The sequence below is a fragment of the Rhinoderma darwinii genome, chromosome 13 (genome assembly GCF_050947455.1).
Source record: "Rhinoderma darwinii isolate aRhiDar2 chromosome 13, aRhiDar2.hap1, whole genome shotgun sequence".
Classification (NCBI taxonomy): Eukaryota; Metazoa; Chordata; class Amphibia; order Anura; family Rhinodermatidae; genus Rhinoderma; species Rhinoderma darwinii.
Genome location: NC_134699.1, coordinates 10523111 through 10545934, shown reverse-complemented (window position 1 = coordinate 10545934; position 22824 = coordinate 10523111). Strand labels below are relative to the sequence as shown.

At 43.2% G+C, this 22824-nt stretch overlaps 2 protein-coding genes across 4 annotated transcripts in view; one reads left to right on the top strand and one right to left on the bottom strand.

The window, feature by feature from the left end:
- Positions 1–22824, top strand: part of LOC142665953 (oxysterol-binding protein-related protein 2-like) — a 201928-nt gene that overhangs the window by 12868 nt on the left and 166236 nt on the right. The gene's annotated exons all lie outside the window — the stretch shown is intronic.
- HRH3 (histamine receptor H3) lies at positions 7663–21954 on the bottom strand. Its single transcript, XM_075846796.1, has 3 exons — positions 21358–21954; positions 20954–21120; positions 7663–10064 (listed from the first exon to the last, which is right to left on the bottom strand). Exons 1-3 carry the CDS (start codon positions 21746–21748, stop codon positions 9180–9182), a joined length of 1443 nt encoding a protein of 480 aa, XP_075702911.1. The 5' UTR covers positions 21749–21954; the 3' UTR covers positions 7663–9179.

The following is a 22824-nucleotide window of genomic DNA, read 5'->3' as shown; positions in this document are numbered from 1 at the left end:
AAGTTCATTTCAAGAAACATTCATCATAATTAAGAGCCAAAGGGCCAAGTAGAAGTCACGGATGCAAGACGGGACCTAAGTGGGGGCCTGACCCGTGTGGGGTGGCCTCTCATTGGAGTGTGTTCTGGCGGTAGACAGCTCCCTGTCATTAGTGGGGTGAGGTTATTTGCTGCCAACCTCCAGTATTATAAGTTTTCCTCGTTAGATTTATTTTCTAAATATACATAGAATTTTTTTTGTCCAACCGAGGATATAATAAAATTAATTTTTGGCCTATTGAGTGAACCTTTGCAGTTTTCCTAAGTAAAAGCCTGTGGTAGGGGATTTTTATAGCACTCTACTGTTCACTAGGATAAGGGCTCATTCACTCGAGCGTGATTATCGTCCGCGTGCCGTGCATTGAAACAACGCACAACTCACGCCCCATTGATTTCAATGTGGCCATTCACACAGCGCGAGTCTGCTACGTGGAACTCACTGCATGTCCTATATTAGTGCGTTTTTACGCACCTTGAAGTCAATGGGTGGGTGAAAAGCATGCACCGCACATGGATGCACATCCGTGTGCTGTCCGTGTTTTACGCATCAATTACATTGAAAAAAAAAAGTCCTTACAAGTGCGTGAAAAACGCATGCCACATGCAAAGCACACTGATGCGAAACGCAACGCACACGGACAGATTTAACGCGCGTTTTTTACGCACGCAAATCTGTCACGCTCGTGTGAATGTAGCCTTAGTGTGTATGTGTGTAGAGTCTTGGACACCAAATGTCACAATACCCCAATACAGTGCCACACAGTTCAAAAATAGAGCCATACAATGCCCAAATAATACCACCATAAAGTGCTTAAATATTACCGCCACTATTATACAAAAATCCAAACCGCAGACACATGGTAAAATTATATTCTAGTCCATTACGGGTTCAAAGAGTTACACTTGGAAAAACCAGTTGACTTGATAGGTCTTTAAAGCTCCATGCTAATGCTCATCATATCGCTGAAAGTGGCCAACCTATGTTTATTTTTTTGCAATCAATAGAGATAAGTGGACGCCTGACAGATCTGGCACCACTTATCTTCAGGACAAACAATAGGATGAGAAGAAGTCCAATTTGTTTCCTGGACCGCAGCCTTGAAGGGGGTTTCCACTATCCTGGAAATAAAGCTTAATCCTACACTGAAAATGTATTCATTTTTCTAATATACTTTATCACTTACTGTTTCATCATCATCTCTGCTTTCTGTCAGAGAATGAGGACATTACTAATTACATTTGGAGTTTGAAAACTCTTTCCTGTTGATGTCCAGCTCACACAGACCTCTGATACACTGTAACCAGCACTTCACTCATGCCAGTTGAACACAATCAGGATGGGATATAAACAAGAATGTTTCCATTCACTGACAGCAAGCAGATTTTCATCCACTTTGTTAAATTAATACCGTCTCCAGAGACTGTCGCAAGAAGTTACTCTCTGGTAGGTTGAAGGACGGCACTGCCGATCGATCAGATCATGTATGTCCCCTCCCCGGCCACAGTCCTATACTACGTTCCAACCTTTTTTTACTGCCAATGTCCCTTCTCATTAGCAATTACATGAATAGACTTCTGTGCCCGATTGTTCCAGCGTGTCTATGTGAAATTGATCGGGATCCGTTCTAGCTTTTATCAGCCAGCTTTCATCTCTTTATCTTCAGCTTGTCACTTATGGAGTCACCTGCCAAGCCTAAAATAACATCATTATTTAGAGAAAAGGACGGGGGATGCCAGATCCTCACTTATTCTCCGCACCAGACCTCTATGGAGATGTGGGTGGTTGGGATATTTTTGGGGACTGAGGAGGTTTCTGTACATTAATTAGAGAGTCTGCAGACCGGGATACTACAGGCTACTGGACGGTGACGATGGTGGCACTTTTTTCCCCAACAAGATATATTACATAGTTTCACGTATTCATATCTACTACTTGTAGCGTCCATGGCCCCCGGCGGCCGCAGCCATGGAACTGTAAACGCTGGCTCGCATCTCCTTCCCAGGAGACGCCAGCTCCTTAAAGGGCCAGTGCGCGCACATGGGAATCCTCATCATCAATTAGCCCATGATTCCCTGGACCATAAGAAGGGTCCTGCCCCTTTGCTCATTGCCTGAGCATTGTTAGTATTCCCATGTCAGTCTTGCAAATGGTCCCTTAGTGTTATCCTGTTCCCGGTGTTTTCCGTGCCCTGCTACCTGTATTGTGTATCCCGTTCTGTGTACTTGTTCCTGAGCCTGTCAGCGTTGGAGTCGTGTCCTACTGCACCTGCTGTCATCTGCCACGTCCAGCGTCCTCTGCCACGTCCAGCGTCCTCTGCCACGTCCAGTGTTATCTGCCACGTCTGGCACAACCTGCTGTCATCCGCCACGTCTGGCGTAACCTGCTGCACCCACCTCCATCCGTGCTAAGCCTCGGCCACTGTCTGGACTATTCAGGTACCCTGGAGCGGGACTTTGTGTTGATTGGGTGCTCTGTTGCTTGGCCGGCTGCCTCCTCGCTACGGCGGTGCGGCCTAGTGGGTCAACATACCCACAGACCGTGACACTACTGATTAAAAATGATATCGATAGGTACGCTTTAGACCCGTTTATGGAGCAAAATTTTGAAAATATGTTCTTTCCTTGTTAGACAAAGCATATTTTCCAAGGTTTTAATATATATGATAATGAGAACACGTTAAAATGATTATTACCCCTAGTGTAAAGTCGAGCAGGCAATAAAAGGATGTCAGATATCTTTATAACAAACCGTAAGAAACGCGTATTGTTTATAATGTGAAATCAAATTAAATGATGACATCTCCAGACATTTATGTAGATATTATTTAACCCTTCAGAATGACTCTACAACAGGAATATATAGAAATAAATGAATTTACAGTAAGATAAATACTATGTATAAAGTACAATCTGCAAACTGCTGTTCATAATACCACTAGAAATATGAGAGACAAAATATCAGAATATGCAGAGCCCGGTCTTAAAGGTTTTCACAACTTATTATTGCTCCACTTTTAACATGTCAAAGATTAAATCTGCATAACCGGACAAGTAACTTTGTATATACTTTGTTTTACTGTTTTTGTACCGATTTTGAGTTATTTGATATAATTTTCTCCATTTAAAACAGAGCGGCTTTCAAAATTTTGCTGGTTGCCCTTGGAAACAGACAGAGGTTAAGTCCCGCCCCGTGGTCAGACATGTGACCTAACAGTAAAGATGTAAGGGTCTGTTACCTGAGCTCCCACAATGCACTGCTCTCTGGTAACCGGAAATCATCAGAATTCTGAATTTAGCTTTAGTCATGATAATATACGTCACTACAATTTAAGTAGAGCAACTTCTTTGCAAAATGACATAACATTTTCTGTAGATTTTGACGGTGGACGTTTGGCTGGTGATTTTTTTCCCCATAAAATAAAAAAAGGACGTATGTCTATATCTGTGTTTGGAAAAGCTGTGGCTGAAATTTTTGACTTCTGAATGGTGTATCTACCTATTTGTGCAGTGATACATGTCTAACTATATTAATGCATAACTTATTAGATTTGCCATTCCTATGGGAGATGTAACAATATGTATGCAAACAGTGACTCCACCAGCAGAATAGTGAGTACAGCTCTGGAGTATAATACAGGATGTAACTGAGGATAAGTACAGAATAAGTAATGTATGTACACAGTGACTCCACCAGCAGAATAGTGAGTGCAGCTCTGGAGTATATATAATACAGGATGTAACTCAGGATCAGTACAGGATAAGTAATGTAATGTATGTACACAGTGACTCCACCAGCAGAATAGTGAGTACAGCTCTGGAGTATAATACAGGATGTAACTGAGGATAAGTACAGAATAAGTAATGTATGTACACAGTGACTCCACCAGCAGAATAGTGAGTGCAGCTCTGGAGTATAATACAGGATATAACTCAGGATCAGTACAGGATAAGTAATGTATGTACACAGTGACTCCACCAGCAGAATAGTGAGTACAGCTCTGGAGTATATATAATACAGGATGTAACTCAGGATCAGTACAGGATAAGTAATGTATGTACACAGTGACTCCACCAGCAGAATAGTGAGTGCAGCTCTGGAGTGTAATACAGGATGTAACTCAGGATCAGTACAGGATAACAAATGTAATGTATGTACACAGTGACACCACCAGCAGAATAGTGAGTGCAGCTCTGGAGTATAATACAGGATGTAACTCAGGATCAGTACAGGATAAGTAATATAAAGTGTGTACACAGTGACTCCACCAGCAGAATAGTGAGTGCAGCTCTGGAGTATAATACAGGATGTAAATCAGGATTAGTACAGGAAAAGTAATGTTATGTATGTACACAGTGACACCACCAGCAGAATAGTGAGTGCAGCTCTGGAGTATAATACAGGATGTAAATCAGGATTAGTACAGGAAAAGTAATGTAATGTATGTACACAGTGACTCCACCAGCAGAATATAGAGCGCAGCTCTGGAGTATAATACAGGAGGTAACTCCGGGTCAGTATAGGATAAGTAATGTAATGTATGTACACAGTGACTCCACCAGCAGAATAGTGAGTGCAGCTCTGGAGTATAATACAGGATGTAAATCAGGATTAGTACAGGAAAAGTAATGTAATGTATGTACACAGTGACTCCACCAGCAGAATATAGAGCGCAGCTCTGGAGTATAATACAGGAGGTAACTCCGGGTCAGTATAGGATAAGTAATGTAATGTATGTACACAGTGACTCCACCAGCAGAATAGTGAGTGCAGCTCTGGAGTATAATACAGGATGTAAATCAGGATTAGTACAGGAAAAGTAATGTAATGTATGTACACAGTGACTCCACCAGCAGAATATAGAGCGCAGCTCTGGAGTATAATACAGGAGGTAACTCCGGGTCAGTATAGGATAAGTAATGTAATGTATGTACACAGTGACTCCACCAGCAGAATAGTGAGTGCAGCTCTGGAGTATAATACAGGATGTAAATCAGGATTAGTACAGGAAAAGTAATGTAATGTATGTACAATGTGACTCCACCAGCAGAATATAGAGCGCAGCTCTGGAGTATAATACAGGAGGTAACTCCGGGTCAGTATAGGATAAGTAATGTAATGTATGTACACAGTGACTCCACCAGCAGAATAGTGAGTGCAGCTCTGGAGTATAATACAGGATGTAAATCAGGATTAGTACAGGAAAAGTAATGTAATGTATGTACACAGTGACACCACCAGCAGAATATAGAGCGCAGCTCTGGAGTATAATACAGGAGGTAACTCCGGGTCAGTATAGGATAAGTAATATAATCTTTGTACACAATGACGCCACCAGCAGAATGGTGAGTACAGCTCTGGAGTACATTACAGTAGAAGTTATGTATTGTCGCATATTTACAAAGTGAGTCAAAGTTCCTCCTTTCAAAAAAGTGTCAGAGGCTCCACGCTGACTTTGATCTAGTCCTATTAATATATACAAATGGTTTGGAGGCCTGTAAAACAATATTTTTCAGATATCTATATGGATTCTACAGTGGCACAGTGTATAGAAGAGAAGGTAAAGATCAAAGTGGGTCCTCCATTATGATGAGTAGTTTTGCCACCTAGGACCAAAGAGCCTGGTATTTGTTTCTCCCTCCATGCCCTTTCCGTGGGCCAATTCCCCACCTCCTTGTTTGCTAACAACGCAGTCCTTTTGGAGAAGGGAGTCCTACACATATTGTCACCAACCAGTTGCAACCATGGGGGCTTAGTTGGGGACCGTCCTCTGATCACTTTTCGGAGGGGCCGCAATCTTAAGGACAGATTGGTGCACAGTCATCTGAAGATGCCTGCTGCTGCCACCACATGGCTTTCTACCACAGTTACTGGGTCCTTCCAGTGCGGTAGATGTAAAGCATGTAGCTCTGTTTGGAAAAGTAAAACATTCAAGAGTACTGTAACAGGAGTCATCTTTTCCAACAGGTCATTTATCAACTGCCTTACCAAGGGGGTGGTGTACCTGATTACGTGCCAATGTGGTATGCAATATGTTGGCAAAACAATAAGGGAGTTCAGACGCAGAATTCGGGATCATATCTGTGATATTCAGAAGAAAGCTGACACCCCTGTTTCTCGACATATATGGGACAACCACAAGGGAGACCCATCCTCTATCAGGTTCCAAGGTATGGAACATGTCAATGCTCCTGCCAGAGGAGGCAATTGGGATAGACGTATTTTACAGAAGGAGGCACAGTGGATCTTCAGGATGCAAACCATCAAACCACTGGGCCTCAATGAGTCCATATCCTATCTTCCTTTCCTTTAATATGCTCTGCCAATTTAGTATATACTGGCGCTGACCTCTCTCTGACATCTTTGTGCCATTAGATCTGTTTCCCGATGTCATCTTTGTATGTTTCGTTTAATAATGGATCTGATGATCCTATTGTTGTCTGACATTTGCCGTTGATACGCAATTGGGCTGATTTGTGTGCAGTGATTTGCTCATTGGATTTCCTATGTCGCATACATGGCGCCTATTCCAGCCGTGGTATCGGCTTTGTATGTTTTGGCCACCCTGTGTTCCCCCTTGTTACCAGCGATGCTTAATGCATCTGTCCTATTGGCTGCGTGGTTACCATGGAGCTGCCCCGTGTGGGGGCGTGGGTTTCAACACGCCTTACTCCCTCATTGGACAGCACGATACTACGCAACGCCTCTATGGGTGGGGCTTGTGTTGATAAAACTTCCGAGTTTCCCCGGCGCGCATTAGACCACTATCAGATGTCTCATATGCGTCGTTACACCTAACGAACAGCTGAATATCAGCTGACAGGCTCTTTCTTAACTCTACGTTAATAATTCAGGCAACTCGTACCCCTGAGGACGCTCCCCTACATGGTGCAGAAACGCGTTGGGAGTGTGCCTGCTAACTAATCTGTGGCAATCAGATCTTATCATTATTTGCTAAGCATTCTGAACTGGTTTCTGTGACAATTCACCTTGACTCAGTCAGGCATCCATGAATGGGTGCGTGCTGACTGTCTCTTTTGTCTCACATACAATTCAGTCTGCGTTTTTTGATCTGGTTGCCAACGCCTGTACCTGGATCTTTTGGCACGTTGTGCCCTACCAATTTTAATATAATTTGATAAATAAAGAATCATTTTAAACGTTTATACAGGCAGAAATTCTATTTCCATGTCTGAGCCCCCTCTCTCCACTGGCCCCATAGCAGCCTCTATACTACGTAGGACCATTGGAAAAAAAACAAACACTTTTGTTGGTAAATTCAAACTTTTCCATTTTTTTCGTCTCGTGTTGGACGGTGAGTGATTGAGAGTTATTAAAACATCTGAGAGCTCCATGTAATATTCCCCATGGCAATGAAAACTTAATGAAATTACTGGCATTTTATTTAATCAGCAAAATATCCTGGAATTTACAAATCTAAAGGTCAATCCCGCTGGCCTTTTTATATAAAGTTTTTGGCAATCTCCTCACACCTCCCGGTCTGGGTTGAACATTGTAATCTGTTCCTGGTGGAAGCCACAGATGGTGCAGTAAAGTCGCTTTAAACATAAGAAAATATCCTTTATTATTTCAGAGACATTAATCACACAGACACAACACATCACATTGAGATGGCAATTATTTTTTATTTTTTTTGCAAATTAACCGCTGTTTGGGTTGTGTCTACTCACATGCAGAGAACGATATGACATTCAATACGCAATACAACATGGTGACTTGTCAAAGCCTTTTGTTTTCGGATGCTACACTGTACTGATGGATACCGGAAGCAGTGAATCATTCAGGTACAAGATCCATAACTTGGTAGGATTGGGGGGTTCTCTAAAATTCTCAATGATGTTGACCTTTTCTTAGGCATTAAACAACAGAAGATCCAACCAATTGGTAGAGGGTCTCATGGTTGGGTATAACTGACTGCTATAGGTGCAGTAAAGGGGACTCTTGACCCCTCCATCACACCCATCCATTCTGCGGCAGTAAGTGCCCTTTTACATGGGCCAATTATTGGGCAAACGAGCTTTCCCGATAATCGCCCTGTGTAAACAGGGCAACGATCAGCCGATGAACGAGCAAACGTTCCTTCATCGGCTGATTGTATAGTTTTAAGTTCCAAAAATATTATCGTTGTTGGCAGCACGTCAGGGAGACGTGCTGCCGACATGACAATGTATGGGGACGAGCGATCTGAGTAACGAGTGCTCGTTCCCATACATTACTAATAATTCTGAAAGGAGCAAGCGGGCACCGATCAACGAGCTGTCTCGTTGATCGGCGCTCTTTACACGGCCCACGTTGGGCCGTCTAAGACCACCTTAAGACGCAAACTTGTTGCCTTGCCCTGTCTAGGAGAGAAGAGTGACTTGACTTACTGGTGATTCCCTCCCGCTAGTTGTGATCGTGACACTTCGGCACCGTGATATCTTCATGGGCTACCTTTATGGTACTTACGACTTAACATGAAGCCTTGATAGTGTGGCATAGTGATACACCTGTTGACTTTGCGCCTTGGGCAATGGGTTTGAATTCGACCAGGGACAATGGAGTTCTTCCCATACTTACATGGGTTTCGTCCAGTTACAATGGTCTCCTCTTTGACCAAAAAAAACATAGGGTGCCTATGGAATTGGCCAGTGGTTATAATAGGCAAATTAGATTGTGAGCATCATGGGGAAAGGGACCAATGTGAGTGCATTCTCTGTACAGCTCTGCAGAATATGTTAGTGCTATATAAGTAACCGGTTATAAAATAATCAATAAATGGAAAAACTAGTATTATATCCATGATAAAAAAAAAGTATCTCCAGCCGTATGATCTTTAGGTGACCCCACAAGAAGCAGTTGTGGAATGAGACGTACCTCACAAGGAAAGGACCGCAATGAATGCCTGCAAGGCTTTTAATGGCTTCCCCTTAAATGATCTCATTGAATTGAATGGATTCAATCATTTCACTCGATTGTCCTCGAAACCCTTTCATTAGAAGGATCATCTTCCTCAACCTATGGCGTCTACCAAGACCAACCTTCTTTGGGAAGTGTGCCACTATAAGTTGACGTCTTCTTTCACATGTTCTTGTATCTCTTTCCATTACGTTTGAACCAGCCTATTTTTATCCCTAGTTCGCTCACTTCCAACAATGGTAGAATTTGCTACTCGGCTTGATTTTCGACTTTTGCGGGCACAGAATCTTCTTAAATGCCCTTTTAAAGCTGTAATGGCACAAGGGATACAATATGGGGTTCACAGCTGAGTTCAGCCACAACAACCAAAAGGAAGCTTCATACCAAAACTCTGGTATACAGTGCCCCCTGCAGGCTGCCCTTATTATCATGAGTAAGGTGTAAGGAGCCCAACATAGCCCAAATACACAAACAATGACAGCTAAAGACTTTGCTATTTTTTTGTCTCTAGATAAGCGGAAACGTTGGGCGATTCCTTGAGAAACCATCCTCATGCGTTTCTCCAGGGATGGGGTAGAACCAGATTCAGTAAAACTTCTCCTGGTACTTCTAGATTTTCCAAGAACAGTCAATGAACTTCCATTTAGAGAGGCTCTTTTGACACCTTTGACCCTTTCTAAAATCTCAGCCTCTGTTGCCTTGATGGTCGCCTGGTTGGTATTTTTTGCTTTCGATTGCCAACATTTTAGAGAGTTAGACCTGACGGGTTCGGACATAACCCTTGGATTGTTGGTGGTGGTTTGGCTGTGAGCCTCTTGCGTAAGGTCCAGCCTGGCTCTTGTCCTCTTCTGAATATTTAGGTAGATAGAAACATTGAAGAAAGTCACACTTATGAAAGGTGTGAAGAACTCTATGGTGGAAGCAGTGATTAGGAAGTACCAGTTGTAGAAGAATTCAGCAAAGCATTCTCCCTCAGGGATGATGCTCTTGTCTGCAATGTATTCCCACGTGATGATGGCTGGTCCATATAGTAGGAAGGCCAGGAGCCAGACCATGGACATCTTCAACACTGCATGCCTGCTGTTACTCTGCTGAGCCCTGTAGCTAACCTAAACAGAAAGGAAGGAGTATTAGCCAGGGTCCAAAAATACAATGTATATAATACACTAGCATTGTATATGAATATTGATACTTTTTCTCTTTGTTTTTGGGGTAAAATCTCTCAAACTGTTCCCGTTCTAACGAGGATCTTTTTCAATAATTTGTATGACTTGTAGGTTATATTTTCTGCAACATAATGATATTAGTGCTCAGAGATGCTATTGCCATGGGACATGTTGTTGAACTTTTGTTCATTTGTCTGTAATTGTTGGAAAATAAAAAAATACATAGTTACATAGTTACATAGTTACATAGTTAGTACGGCTGAAAAAAGACACATGTCCATCAAGTCCAACCAAGGGAAGGGAAAAGGGAAGGAAAAATTTCTACACATAGGAGCTAATATTTTTTTGTTCTAGGAAATTATCTAACCCTTTTTTAAAGCCATCTACTGTCCCTGCTGTGACCAGCTCCTGCGGTAGGCTATTCCATAAATTCACCGTTCTTACTGTAAAGAAGCCTTGTCGCCTCTGCAGCTTGAACCTTTTTTTCTCCAGACGGAGGGAGTGCCCCCTTGTTTTTTGAGGGGGTTTTACAAGGAACAGGATATCACCATATTTTTTGTATGTGCCATTAATATATTTATATAAGTTAATCATGTCCCCCCTTAGTCGTCTTTTTTCAAGGCTAAATAGGTTTAATTCTTTCAATCTTTTCTCATAACTTAAATTCTCCATGCCCCTTATTAGCTTCGTTGCTCTTCTTTGTATTTTTTCCAACTCCAGGGCATCCTTTCTATGAACTGGAGCCCAGAACTGAACTGCATATTCTAGATGAGGCCTCACTAATGCTTTGTAAAGTGGTAATATTACATCCCTGTCCCGCGAGTCCATGCCTCTTTTAATACACGACAATATCCTGCTGGCCTTTGAAGCAGCTGATTGACACTGCATGCTGTTATTGAGTTTATGATTTACAAGTACACCAAGATCCTTCTCAACAAGTGAATCCGCCAGTGTAGCGCCCCCTAGGACATATGATGCATGCAGGTTGTTGGTACCCAGATGCATAACTTTACATTTATCTACATTAAACTTCATCTGCCAAGTAGACGCCCAAACACTTAGTTTGTTTAAATCTGCCTGTAATTCATGAACATCTTCCATAGTCTGAACTATATTACATAGCTTGGTGTCATCTGCAAAAATAGAAATAGTGCTATTAATCCCATCCTCTATATCATTAATAAATAAGTTGAATAATAGTGGTCCCAGCACTGAACCCTGGGGTACACCACTTATAACCGGTGACCATTCAGAGAAGGAATCATTGACCACAACTCTCTGGATACGGTCCTTGAGCCAATTCTCAATCCAATTACAAACTATATTTTCTAAACCTATAGTCCGTAATTTACCCATTAGGCGTCTATGGGGGACAGTGTCAAATGCCTTTGCAAAGTCCAAAAACACTAAATCCACAGCGGCCCCTCTGTCTAGACTTCTGCTCACCTCTTCATAAAAACATATCAGGTTAGTTTGACAACTTCTGTCCTTAGTAAAACCGTGCTGGCTGTCACTTATAATGCTATTTATTGTCACATAATCCTGTATATAGTCCCTCAATAGCCCCTCAAACATTTTCCCCACGATGGATGTTAAGCTTACTGGTCTATAATTACCCGGGGAAGACCTAGAGCCCTTTTTGAAAATAGGCACCACATTTGCCCTGCGCCAGTCCCTTGGCACTATACCAGTCACTAGAGATTCTCTGAATATTATGAAAAGGGGGACAGAAATAACTGAACTAAGCTCTTTAAGAATTCTAGGGTGTAACCCATCTGGTCCCGGAGCCTTGTGCACATTTATTTTATTTAATTTAGCTTGGACCATCTCTACATTCATCCAATTCAGTATATCAGCCGATATATTAACAGCACTGGCACCGGCTACATCAGCTGCTCTTTCTTCAGTTGTATATACAGAGCTAAAGAACCCATTTAGTAACTCTGCCTTCTCTTGATCCCCTGTGATCAACTCCCCATTACCATTATCTAGGGGTCCTACATGTTCAGACCTTGGCTTTTTTGCATTTATATGCTTGAAGAATTTTTTAGGATTTGTTTTACTATCCTTGGCCACCTGCCTTTCATTTTGTATTTTTGCTAATTTTATTACATTTTTACAGATTTTATTAAGCTCTTTATATTTTACAAAGGCTACAGCTGTACCCTCAGATTTGTATTTTTTAAATGCCCTTTTTTTGTCATGTATTGCCCCTTTCACAGAAGGTGTAAGCCATGTGGGGTTTAATTTGAGTCGTTTATACTTATTACCTGTAGGAATAAATTTTGCACTATAATAACTCAAAGTAGATTTGAAAATCTCCCATTTATCATTTGTTCCATTATTTGACATTAGTTCTTCCCAGTCCATATCCTGAATTGCAGCCCTCATCCTGGGGAAATTGGCTTTCTTAAAATTAAATGTTTTTGCCCTCCCAGCCTGCGTTTGTTTTTTACAGTATAGGTAAAATGTAACTATATTGTGATCACTGTTACCGAGGTTTTCACGAACATTGACATTCCCAACAAGATCTGCATTATTAGAAATGACCAGATCCAACAGAGCTTCACCTCTAGTCGGGTCTTCCACAAACTGGCCCATAAAATTTTCCTGCAACAGGTTGAGGAAATGTCTCCCCTTTGCAGTTGAAGCCGAACCATGACACCAATTAATATCCCGGAAATTAAAATCTCCCATTATCACTACAGTACCCGCCTGTGCAGCCCGCTCCATCTGTTTATATAGCTGAACTTCCATCTCCTCAGTTATATTGGGGGGTCTATAGATTACACCAAAAGTAATTTTTTCAGTGTTTACCTCCCTTTCTAGTTCCACCCACAAGGTTTCAACCTCCTCACAGTCTTCACCCACTATTGTCTCTTTCACACTCGCCTTCATATCACTTCTCACATACAGACATACACCACCACCTTTCCTATTTGTCCTGTCTTTACGAAAAAGTGTAAAACCCTGTAGATTTACAGCCCAGTCATGTGAAGAGTCCAGCCATGTTTCAGCAACACCAACTATATCTATATTTTCTTCCAGTATCAAGGCCTCCAGCTCCCCCATTTTACTTGCTAGACTTCTGGCATTTGTGAACATACACTTTAACTTGCCTGTCAGTTTTTCACTTTTATTATCAGAAATGTGATTTGACATTAATCGGTCCTTTTTATTTACACTGATGTTTTGTAACGAAAGGATCTCCTTATCCTGTTGTCTAGTCCTCTCCCCACATTCTGTTTCTCCCCCCACCAATATAGTCTGACCCCTCTCTAACCTGGCTACCCCTTTTTTTTCTACATTGACCTCCCTCCTCAGCCCTAGTTTAAATACTCCGCCACCCCAGCTAGAATTCTCTCCCCCAGCACAGCGGACCCCCTTCCATTTAGGTGCAAATCATCTGCAGAATACAGTTTGTACCCCAATGAAAAGTCAGCCCAGTGCTCTAGGAACCCAAATCCTTCTCCTCTACACCAAGACTTCAGCCATGCATTTAACTCCCTAAGCTCCCGCTGTCTTTCCTGTGATGCGCATGGCACAGGCAGTATTCCTGAGAATACAACCTTGGAGGTCCTTCCCTTCAGCTTGTAGCCTAGTTCTTTAAAATTATTCTTAAGGCTCCTCCACCTACCATTTATTCTGTCGTTGGTACCGACATGGACCACGACAGCTGGATCATCACCAGCCCCTCCCAGCAATTTGTCCACCCGTTCCACCACATGCCGAACCCTGGCACCAGGGAGACAGCAAACCATTCGGTTGAGGTGGTCTTGGCGACAAATAATTCTATCCGTCTTCCTGATTATAGAATCCCCTACGACTATCAATTGTCTTGGCTTACCTGCATTACCATCCCGCCGACTACTAGCTGGGCTGTTCTCCTGGCTGTTAGGGAGATCAGTATCCACTAGGGCTGCCATTTCTGAGACTGACACCCTCGCATCATCACCCAACTTGGCAATTTTGCCTAGAATGTCAGAAACCGGATCGGCCTTCCTTGTCTTTGACCCCTTTCTACTGCCCCTAACTACATTAACCCAGCTACTTACCTGATCCTGCTCACCCATGTCTTCACCCTCCAGTTGTAACCCACTAACTGCATGCTCTGTGAGCAGCAAGCTCCGTTCAAAATTGTCTATCCTCCTCAGTGTTGCATTCTGCTCCTCCAGATCTCTAATACGAGCTTCCAGGTGAACAACATGCTCACATCTGCCACAGAGATATTCACCCTGGAACTCCGGCTCCAGTCGTGCATACATATGGCAAACTGTGCACTGAAGAAAACCTCCAATCTTGCAGTCCATTATCCCAGTTACAAAAAAACAGCGAACAGGTGTTAACCAAAAAGATAAAGAAGTAGAAGAGCACTTACTTGGGCTTTAACTCCTCTTTTCAACTCCGGTTTTTGGAACTCCACTTAATATACAAACCACTTGCTATTCAAGGCACAGAGCAGGCTACAAGGGGGGTGTGACTATCTACAACAGGGTGTGTGGAATTGTCTATAAGGGGTGTGTGGCACTATCTACAAGAGGGATGTATGGAACTATCTACAAGGGGGGGTGTGGCACTCTACAAGGGGGGTGGCACTATCTACAGGAAAGGTGGCACCATCTACAATGGGGTGTGGCACTATCTACATACTTTAAAAAAATAAATAAAAATGGCAGGAAGAATCTACAAATAGAGCAGTAACACAAAGATCTCTAATTATCCAATAGCCAAAAGTGGCATCTTCTTCACTGTCCAGCAGACTGTAGTTCCTCCCTTCCCTCCTCAGTCTACAAATAATCCTTCTGGTGTAAAACAGTAATAGTGAGTACCCTGGACTATTAGAGGGGTCCAGCCCCCTGCTTCTATGCCTGAGCGTTGTTGATGTTTCCTAGTTTGTCTGTGATGGCCTCCTAGTGTGTTCCTGTTTCCTGTACCTGTTCCTTGCATTCCATACCATCCTGGCCGACCACTGTGCTGTGCCAAAGTCGTGTCGTGCTGTATTCCGCGTCTGACGTCTACCTGCTGTCTAGTCCAAGCCGAGCCTGCCTTGCTGCTGTCTGAGCTGCCACAGGTAACTATACGAACTATAGACTTTCACCTGCGCCCTGTTGGCCAGCTGCCTTACCGCCAAGGCGGTATGGCCCAGTGGGTCCACAGACCCTTCGTGACATGGTGCCACATATAGTGCCCTTTAAAGATATTTGCCACACGATGACCCTTGTAGGTAGTGCCAGACAAAGCACCTTGTAGATAGTGCCACACCCCCTGTAGATAGTGCCACACACACCTCTGTAGATAGTGCCACACCCCCCTGTAGATAGTGCCACACCCCCCTTTAGATAGTACCACACCCCATTGTAGATGGTGCCACCTTTCCTGTAGATAGTGCCACCCCCCTTGTAGAGTGCCACACCCCCCCTTGTAGATAGTTCCATACATCCCTCTTGTAGATAGTGCCACACACCCCTTATAGACAATTCCACACACCCTGTTGTAGATAGTCACACCCCCCTTGTAGATAGTGTCACACCCCCTTGTAGATAGTGCCACACCCCCCCCCCCCATTGTAGATAGTGCCACACACCTCCCCTTCTAGATAGTACCACACATTCCTCTTGTAGATAGTGCCACACACCCCTCTTGTAGATAGTGCCACACACCCCTCTTGTAGATAGTGCCATACACAGCCCCCTGTAGATAGTGGCACACACCACCATTGTAGACAGTGTAGGACCCTGGCTTAGAGCGTATAGTACAGCTCTTATACTACACCGGGAGGAGCCCGCAGACTAGGCAACACTTGAGTCAAATTGTTATAAATTATAATTCTGCTGTTAGTTGTCCCCTACTTTCCCAGACTCCTGAATAGCCAATTTGCCTAGCAATAATACATTTCCTTATTGCTGCAGAGCAAACCAGATTTTTCCGAAAGGACTTCAACCCCTGTGAAAACTACAATGGCATCCTTATTGTCTGTCACCCAGCTTTCCTACAAAGAGATAAAACGGGGAAGAAGCTCAATGGTATTTGACAGAAGAGGACAACTTAGCTGTGCAGAGCCTGAGAAAGTGACATTTTTAGTTTGGATTCAGAGAAAATAATGTATGAGTGACTGCTGACTTCTGGGAGAATGCCACTCTATGTAATAATGAAGAAGCATTGCACCCGCATCTATCATGTCAGCGATGATCAGGTTTATTGCACCCAATGGGGGAAAGTTTAGGAACATCAATGCAAATAACATCATAGCACAGAGTATTTCAGGATCAGTACTTGATAAGTGAAGTAAAATACTTGTAAACTCACTTAGCATTATATATGGGATAAAGTCCGTCCCCCCCCCCCCACACTGTAAATGATGGGAATATTACAAGTCACCAAAGTTTTCTGTGACCATATAAAAGCCCAAGGCCACAGGGTAGGTACATTAATACAGGTCACAGAACTCAGAGATGACTCCGTATTCTTTATAATTTAAAGCAAGTTGTACATTATTCCTTATAATACCTCAGCTGCTGCAGAACCTCTTTTTCAAGAATAAAGTGTAGATTGATATGTAAATCCCTCATCCTTTTTCATCCATATTATGAGGTTTTGCAGCTGCTGAGGTGTATATTATAATGTTCTGCAGCATCTGAGGTGACGTCATCTTGCACGTTTCTTAATTTTTTTCCCATTTTCAACTCCGTTAAATCCAATGCTAAAGCAGGGAGCCGTAAGGTTCCTGCTCTACCATTCACTATGTATTGCTGGATGCTCACGGATCGGCGCAGACAGGCACGATGCAGCGATGTGATTGTGCCTGTCTGCGCCGAGCCACACAGACCGTCGGAGCAGAGGGAACTTCTCCACTTGTCATTGGAACAGGGTTAGGTGAACTTGCATTTTATTATGCACTATTGGGGTTGTGTGGAGGCAGCTATGGGGGCAGTTATGGGGGTATTATACTGTGTGAAGGGCAGTTATGGGGGCAATATACTGAGTGGAGGGCAACTATAGGGGCATTATACTGTTTGGGGGCAGCTATGGGGCATTATACTGTATGGGGAACACTTTGGGGGCATTATACTCTGTGGGGGCAGTGACGGGGTATATTATATACAGTAGTATACAGCATCTCAAGTATGTACTATGAGGTTCTGCAGCATCTGAAGTGTGCATCATAATGTTCTGCAGCAGCTGAGTTGTGTATAATGATGTTCTGCAGCATCTGAGGTGTGTATAATGATGTTCTGCAGCAGCTGAGGTGTGTATATTGATCTGCAGCAGCTGAGGTGTATATAATGATGTTCTGCAGCATCTGAGGTGTGTATTATACTGTTCCGCAGCAGCTGAGGTGTTATGATTTTCAGCAGCAGGGGCACAGTACTGTATAATACACGCCTCAGGTGTTGAAGACCCTATTTTTTAAAGAGAGTGGCAGCACTATGTCAGGTAATCAGTGGTTGACCCAGAATCTGTGCGATCCTGATTCTGCAGATGGAGATAAGCAGCGCCTATGTAGCACCGCTCATCTCCGTATAATCATTAGGTTCTGACATCAGAATGGGATGTTTATACAAATATTATGTACAGACATGTCAATGGTAAAATTCATCAGGTGTCTGTTTTATTCCTGCACATTTACACAGATCATCGATAAGGGACGGTGTTTAGGGAGGTCTGGTCCTTGTATAATAGGTCACTGTGCGCCTTGTGTATTTTCTATCTGGCAGCCAAAGGACGACAATTTTTAATTAATGGGGTTTCTGTCATGTCTGCTGCTGTAATTATTCCGGTTATCTGGCCTTCCAGAGCATTTTACTTGATGTGCAGAAATCCAATAAGAATTCCCCGGATACTAAGGATTACCTGCTACAACAACCCGATCACTGCTCTGCCTGACATTGGCCAATTCCCTGCAGAATATATAACATGTCTGACATGTTCAGTAGGCACCAGCGGAGATCTGTGATCAGTCCAATACATATAGTAATATATTCGGGCTGCCCACGTGGACCCCACGTAAAGGGGTAGTCTGGTTTCTAACATCCATTTAAAGTGGCTTTCCAGTTTTATGTAAATAGAGATTAATCACTGCATAAAGAAACGTTCTGCATCTTTCTAATATACTTTGTGTTTTAATTCCTCACCATTTTCAAAATCTCTGCTTGCTATCAGTGAAATAAAACATGTAAGTTTACATCCTGAGGTTGAAAACCTGTACAGACCTAAAACCACTAAGGGTAAGTTCACACTGAGTTTTTTTGACGCGGAGACCGCGTCGGAAAACACGCCAAAAACGGCCGAAAATTCCTCCCATTGATTTCAATGAGAGGCGGAGGCCTTTTCTTCCCGTGAGTGGAAAAACCGTCTCGCGGGAAAAAGAAGCGACATGTCCTATCTTCGGGCGTTTATGTCTCTGACCTCCCATTGAAATCAATAGGAGGCAGAGAGAGTGTATTTTGCTGCGTTTTTTGCGCGCAGCGCTCAGTGGCCGCGGGCGAAAAACGCCGCCAAAAATGCAGCGAATATCGGAGTGCAGGCAGAGCAAAGTCTGCCTCAAAATTCCAAACAGAGTTTTGAGGCATATTTTCTGCCTGCAAAAAACTCTGTGTGAACCCGGCCTAACAGCTGAGGGTTTGCTATCCAATCGTATCAAATCTACAAAATGCTCTGTGAGCTACATACATCGCAGCACAAATTTCTCTCCTGTCCTGATAGTTTTACATTTTAGGCTTCGTTCACATCTGCGCTTGGGCTCCATTGTGCAAGAGTTCCGTAGTTGTGATAGAATCAGTGGCGTAGTCAAAACGACGGAACCCTTGCACAACAGAGACAAACGGAAACCATTGGCAGCGGACCCGTCACCATTGAAATCAATGGTGATGGTAGTTTGTGTCAGTCGGGGTCCCGTTCCGACGGAAAGCTCAGACGGAACGGGACCCTGGCGCAGATGTGAACAAAGCCTAACTTGCACCGATACATTGTATCAGTTTGGAGCACAGACTGTTTAGCACACAGGATTGTCTAGACTAGATACAATTGTAGCAAATCCCCAGCTGTGAGAAGTATTAGTTCTGTACATTTGTAGAGTTGATATTCTTCTACTGTAACATGGGGATTTACTAGAACCCCAAGTAATGTCCTACAACATATTTAAAGGAGAGCTCCCCCCAAGTGCTGTATCTAGCTTAGCATGATTGACTTCCAACAGAAATCTGTCTTATGGCATTTAATTGGGTTGTATGACATATGAAAGAAGGGCCACTCTTATTTACTGGCTGTGTCTGGTATTACAGGTCAGGACCAAACAGTGCCACTCTTGTCCATAGGCAGTGTCTGTTATTGTAGGTCAGGACCAAACAGTGCCACTCCTGTCCATGGGCTGTGTGTGGTATTACAGGTCATACCTGTTCAAGTAATTGTGGCTGAGCTGAAAAACCAGACACTGTCCATAGACAAGAGTGGCACTGTTTCTGGGGGGGACGACCCTTTTCTTTAAACTCATGCAACCGCTTTAACCCATCTTTTACTGGAACAATAATATTGTAGAGGTTGAGATAATCCGGGAAATATAGAAGTGATGGACTTTCAGCTGTACCTTGCAGTGGTCAGTTATCATACTAGTCTTAATGGGAGAGGGAAATTGGATTGGTTAAGGGGCATTCCCTAGTCTTATGACTACCGGGTTACAGGGTCCTTTACCATATTCAAGTGGATCTCATCAGATCTTTGTATTTTCCATTCACAACTGAGCACAAAATTGTGGATGACTGGATTTTAGAATCTGTTCAAGTGATGGTCATTGTTATCGTCGTGACATGATGGGCAAGTGGGTCCGCCGGTCAGCCATGTTGCCTTGTAGCGCTGATGTCCGGGCTTTGAATCCAACCAAGGCAACCTCTGCATGGAGTCTGTAGGTTTTCCATGTGTTTTCCGGGATTCCTCTGGGTACAATGGCTTTATACGAGACTGAATTTGTCTGTAGGCAAATTAGATTGTGAGCTCCACAGGTGACAGAAACTTGTGTGTATACAGGGCTGTGGAATATGTTAGCGACATCTAAATAGTATAATGAATACTATTATAATAATGTATCGGAGGATTTAGCGCCTAGATTGTCTGTCCTTTCCAATTCAATCCAATTTGAATCTGATTGTACAGCTGGTTTAAAGAGGTTGTATGTGATAGTAAGAAAAAAAAGGTATCCTTTTTTTGTCCAGAAACAGCGCCAGTCTAGAAACAGCGCCACCCTCAATAGGTTGTGTCTGGTATGGCAGCCGATCGAATGGGGGAGAGCTGCAATACCAGACACAGCCTGTAGACAAGAGTGGCGCTGTTCTGGAAAATAATAAATGCTAATTCTTTTCTACTAATCTCATGCCGCCCGTTACATCCATCCAGTTCATGATTCCTAGAAGTAATGATTCCTTACATGGTGTCTCTTCTTTCTGAATGATCACCGTATCAGCTGCTTTTGTGAAGTTTTCTTAGAGAAGCTTTTACTGGCTGCTTAATGCATTTCATATGTCATATATATAGATATATATATAGTCATTTAATTATCACTTTGGGAATAGATTCTCCTCTATATTTTATGGCTGCGTGGTATTTTTACCCATATAAAGCGGACGTTGTCCTAATAATATTACAAAGGATCACCCAAAACAAATGTGTCTCTCCTTTACCCCCCTTTTTGATATTGGCTGCATTCTGGTGTTGAAGGAGTTAACCACGGGCGATGACTGGCACCACGACTACACGCATTCATCGAAGTATTTTGCATTGCCTATACATGGTGCATTTAGTCCCCGAAGAAGCCTCCAATTATTAACCCATTCAGTACTCACAGCTCTGGTGACGGAAATGAACCTGTCGTAGCTGATGAGGACGATGTTAAACACCGAGGAGGTGCACAGTAAGTAGTCAAGTACCAGCCACAGTTTGCAGACACTTCTGCCAAAGCTCCATCTTCCAGTCAGCACATAGGGCACATAGAGCGGGATGCACAGAGCACCTGTAATAAGCAACAGATAAATCCTATTACTGGGTCTGACAGAGCGTGCAGGAGATCAGCAACTTTCATGTAGATTTAATTCTGAAATCTGCATCAAGTAGTTCTTACAAAACTCTTCCAGCTTCCCCAAGACTTGTACCCAGTGCATAACCTTCACTGCCATGGCTACAGATGGCATTACCCAACAATGCATGCCAACATTACCCACATGAATAGGTCTGAAGATGGATACTTTACCTACTAGAAAGTCAGAGATGGCCAAGTTGAGGAGGAAGTAGTTGTTCTGCGTCCTAAGACTGGAGTCCACCACAAAAGCCAACATGACCAATGCATTGCCCAACACAGTGGTCACTATCAAGATGCCCATAAGAACAGCCAAAACCACCATCCAGGTGAAGGAAAAGTTGCCGGGTAAAGCTGTGGTACCTCCATTGCTCTTCCAGGAGTCATTCAGATGCCAGGTCTGCTGGGTGCTGGCCATTTCTAGGTTGACAGCATAGTATCCAATGGTGCGGTCATTAGATTGGGCATGGCTCAGCCCTCCAGTATGGGAGAAGACGACTGCCAGGGACCGATGTGAGAAGAAGCTAATGTTATATCCAGAGGCATTTGTCTTCTCATAGTCCATGCAAGTCAATTTGCCAATATGCGGAGCCACACGAGTCCCCGATGCCTGGTTATTATCAGGCTGAACCCATCTGCTTCTTCTTTCACCACCTGAATCTCTACCCCACCTCAGTAATAAAGAGATACCACCTCCCAATATCTCCAGCGCTGGACCGCACCTCCTTCATGCCTCCCTCCTATCCACCCCCCGCCAAAGAGCCTCACACACAATTCACACACTCCACAGCCTCTCCGATAGAGACAGGAGCTCCGTTATAAATATCAGACACAATCAGCTGGAAATCGGCTTTGGAAGAAGAAAAAAATATCTATTTTAACCCTATTGTCTCTGGTGCCAGGTGTAGCCGGAAGGGAGAGTCGGGGTAATTCTTAAACAGGGGACCGTCCTTACAAAAAATATCAATGCAACTATCTTATATTTGTTGCATTTTAAACCATCATGTTGCAATATAATAAGCCCCTCATTATTATAAACCCCTCCATTCCCATATCACCCATCAGTGCTTGTTCCTTATAATGTAACGAATACAATCTATTAATATATATGATTCATGCGTCTTGTTTTATTTCAACAGCATATTCTATTCCAGCGCAGACTATTATACCCCAGCCCCCCACCCCCTGCCCCCTGCCATAGGCTCATTAACATAACAATTACCCTTTGATTTTGAAGATAATATTTGATCTGGTTTAATGAGGCAGCAGACAGCCGGGCTCTTATAAAAGGTTGAGTCCGTTCCTTGGCAGATATACATCACCCTACTGTTCATTAAGTCTAGAATTGGCTCCATGACTTGGAAATTGCTCCTTGAAGATACAGCAATATAAGCCTGGGTTATAGCCAGACGTTCATGGGTTAACAGGGACACTGCCGCTGCTGGGGACGTATGAACATCTTGTATTATTTATCTATGGCATTGGCTTTATATGATCTGGGATCGGGAAGGTAGAGACACACAAGGACATACATGCCATGGTGACTGCTATGGGGCTAATGAAGGTAGGGGGACCCAAATCAGGACACCCTCTCCATGGATAGTTTGATTCTGCACAAGGGTCTACCTCCACATTAGAAAG

What these genes read in the sequence shown, in the direction of transcription:
- HRH3 (XM_075846796.1), bottom strand. Translation starts at nt 21,748, where the DNA reads ATGGACTATGAGAAGACAAATGCCTCTGGATATAACATTAGCTTCTTC. An exon ending in CATCTCTGACTTTCTAGTAG is followed by an intron (nt 21,121 to 21,357) that starts GTAAAGTATCCA and finishes TGCTTATTACAG; the next exon opens with GTGCTCTGTGCATCCCGCTC. An exon ending in TCATTTCCGTCACCAGAGCT is followed by an intron (nt 10,065 to 20,953) that starts GTGAGTACTGAA and finishes CTTTCTGTTTAG; the next exon opens with GTTAGCTACAGGGCTCAGCA.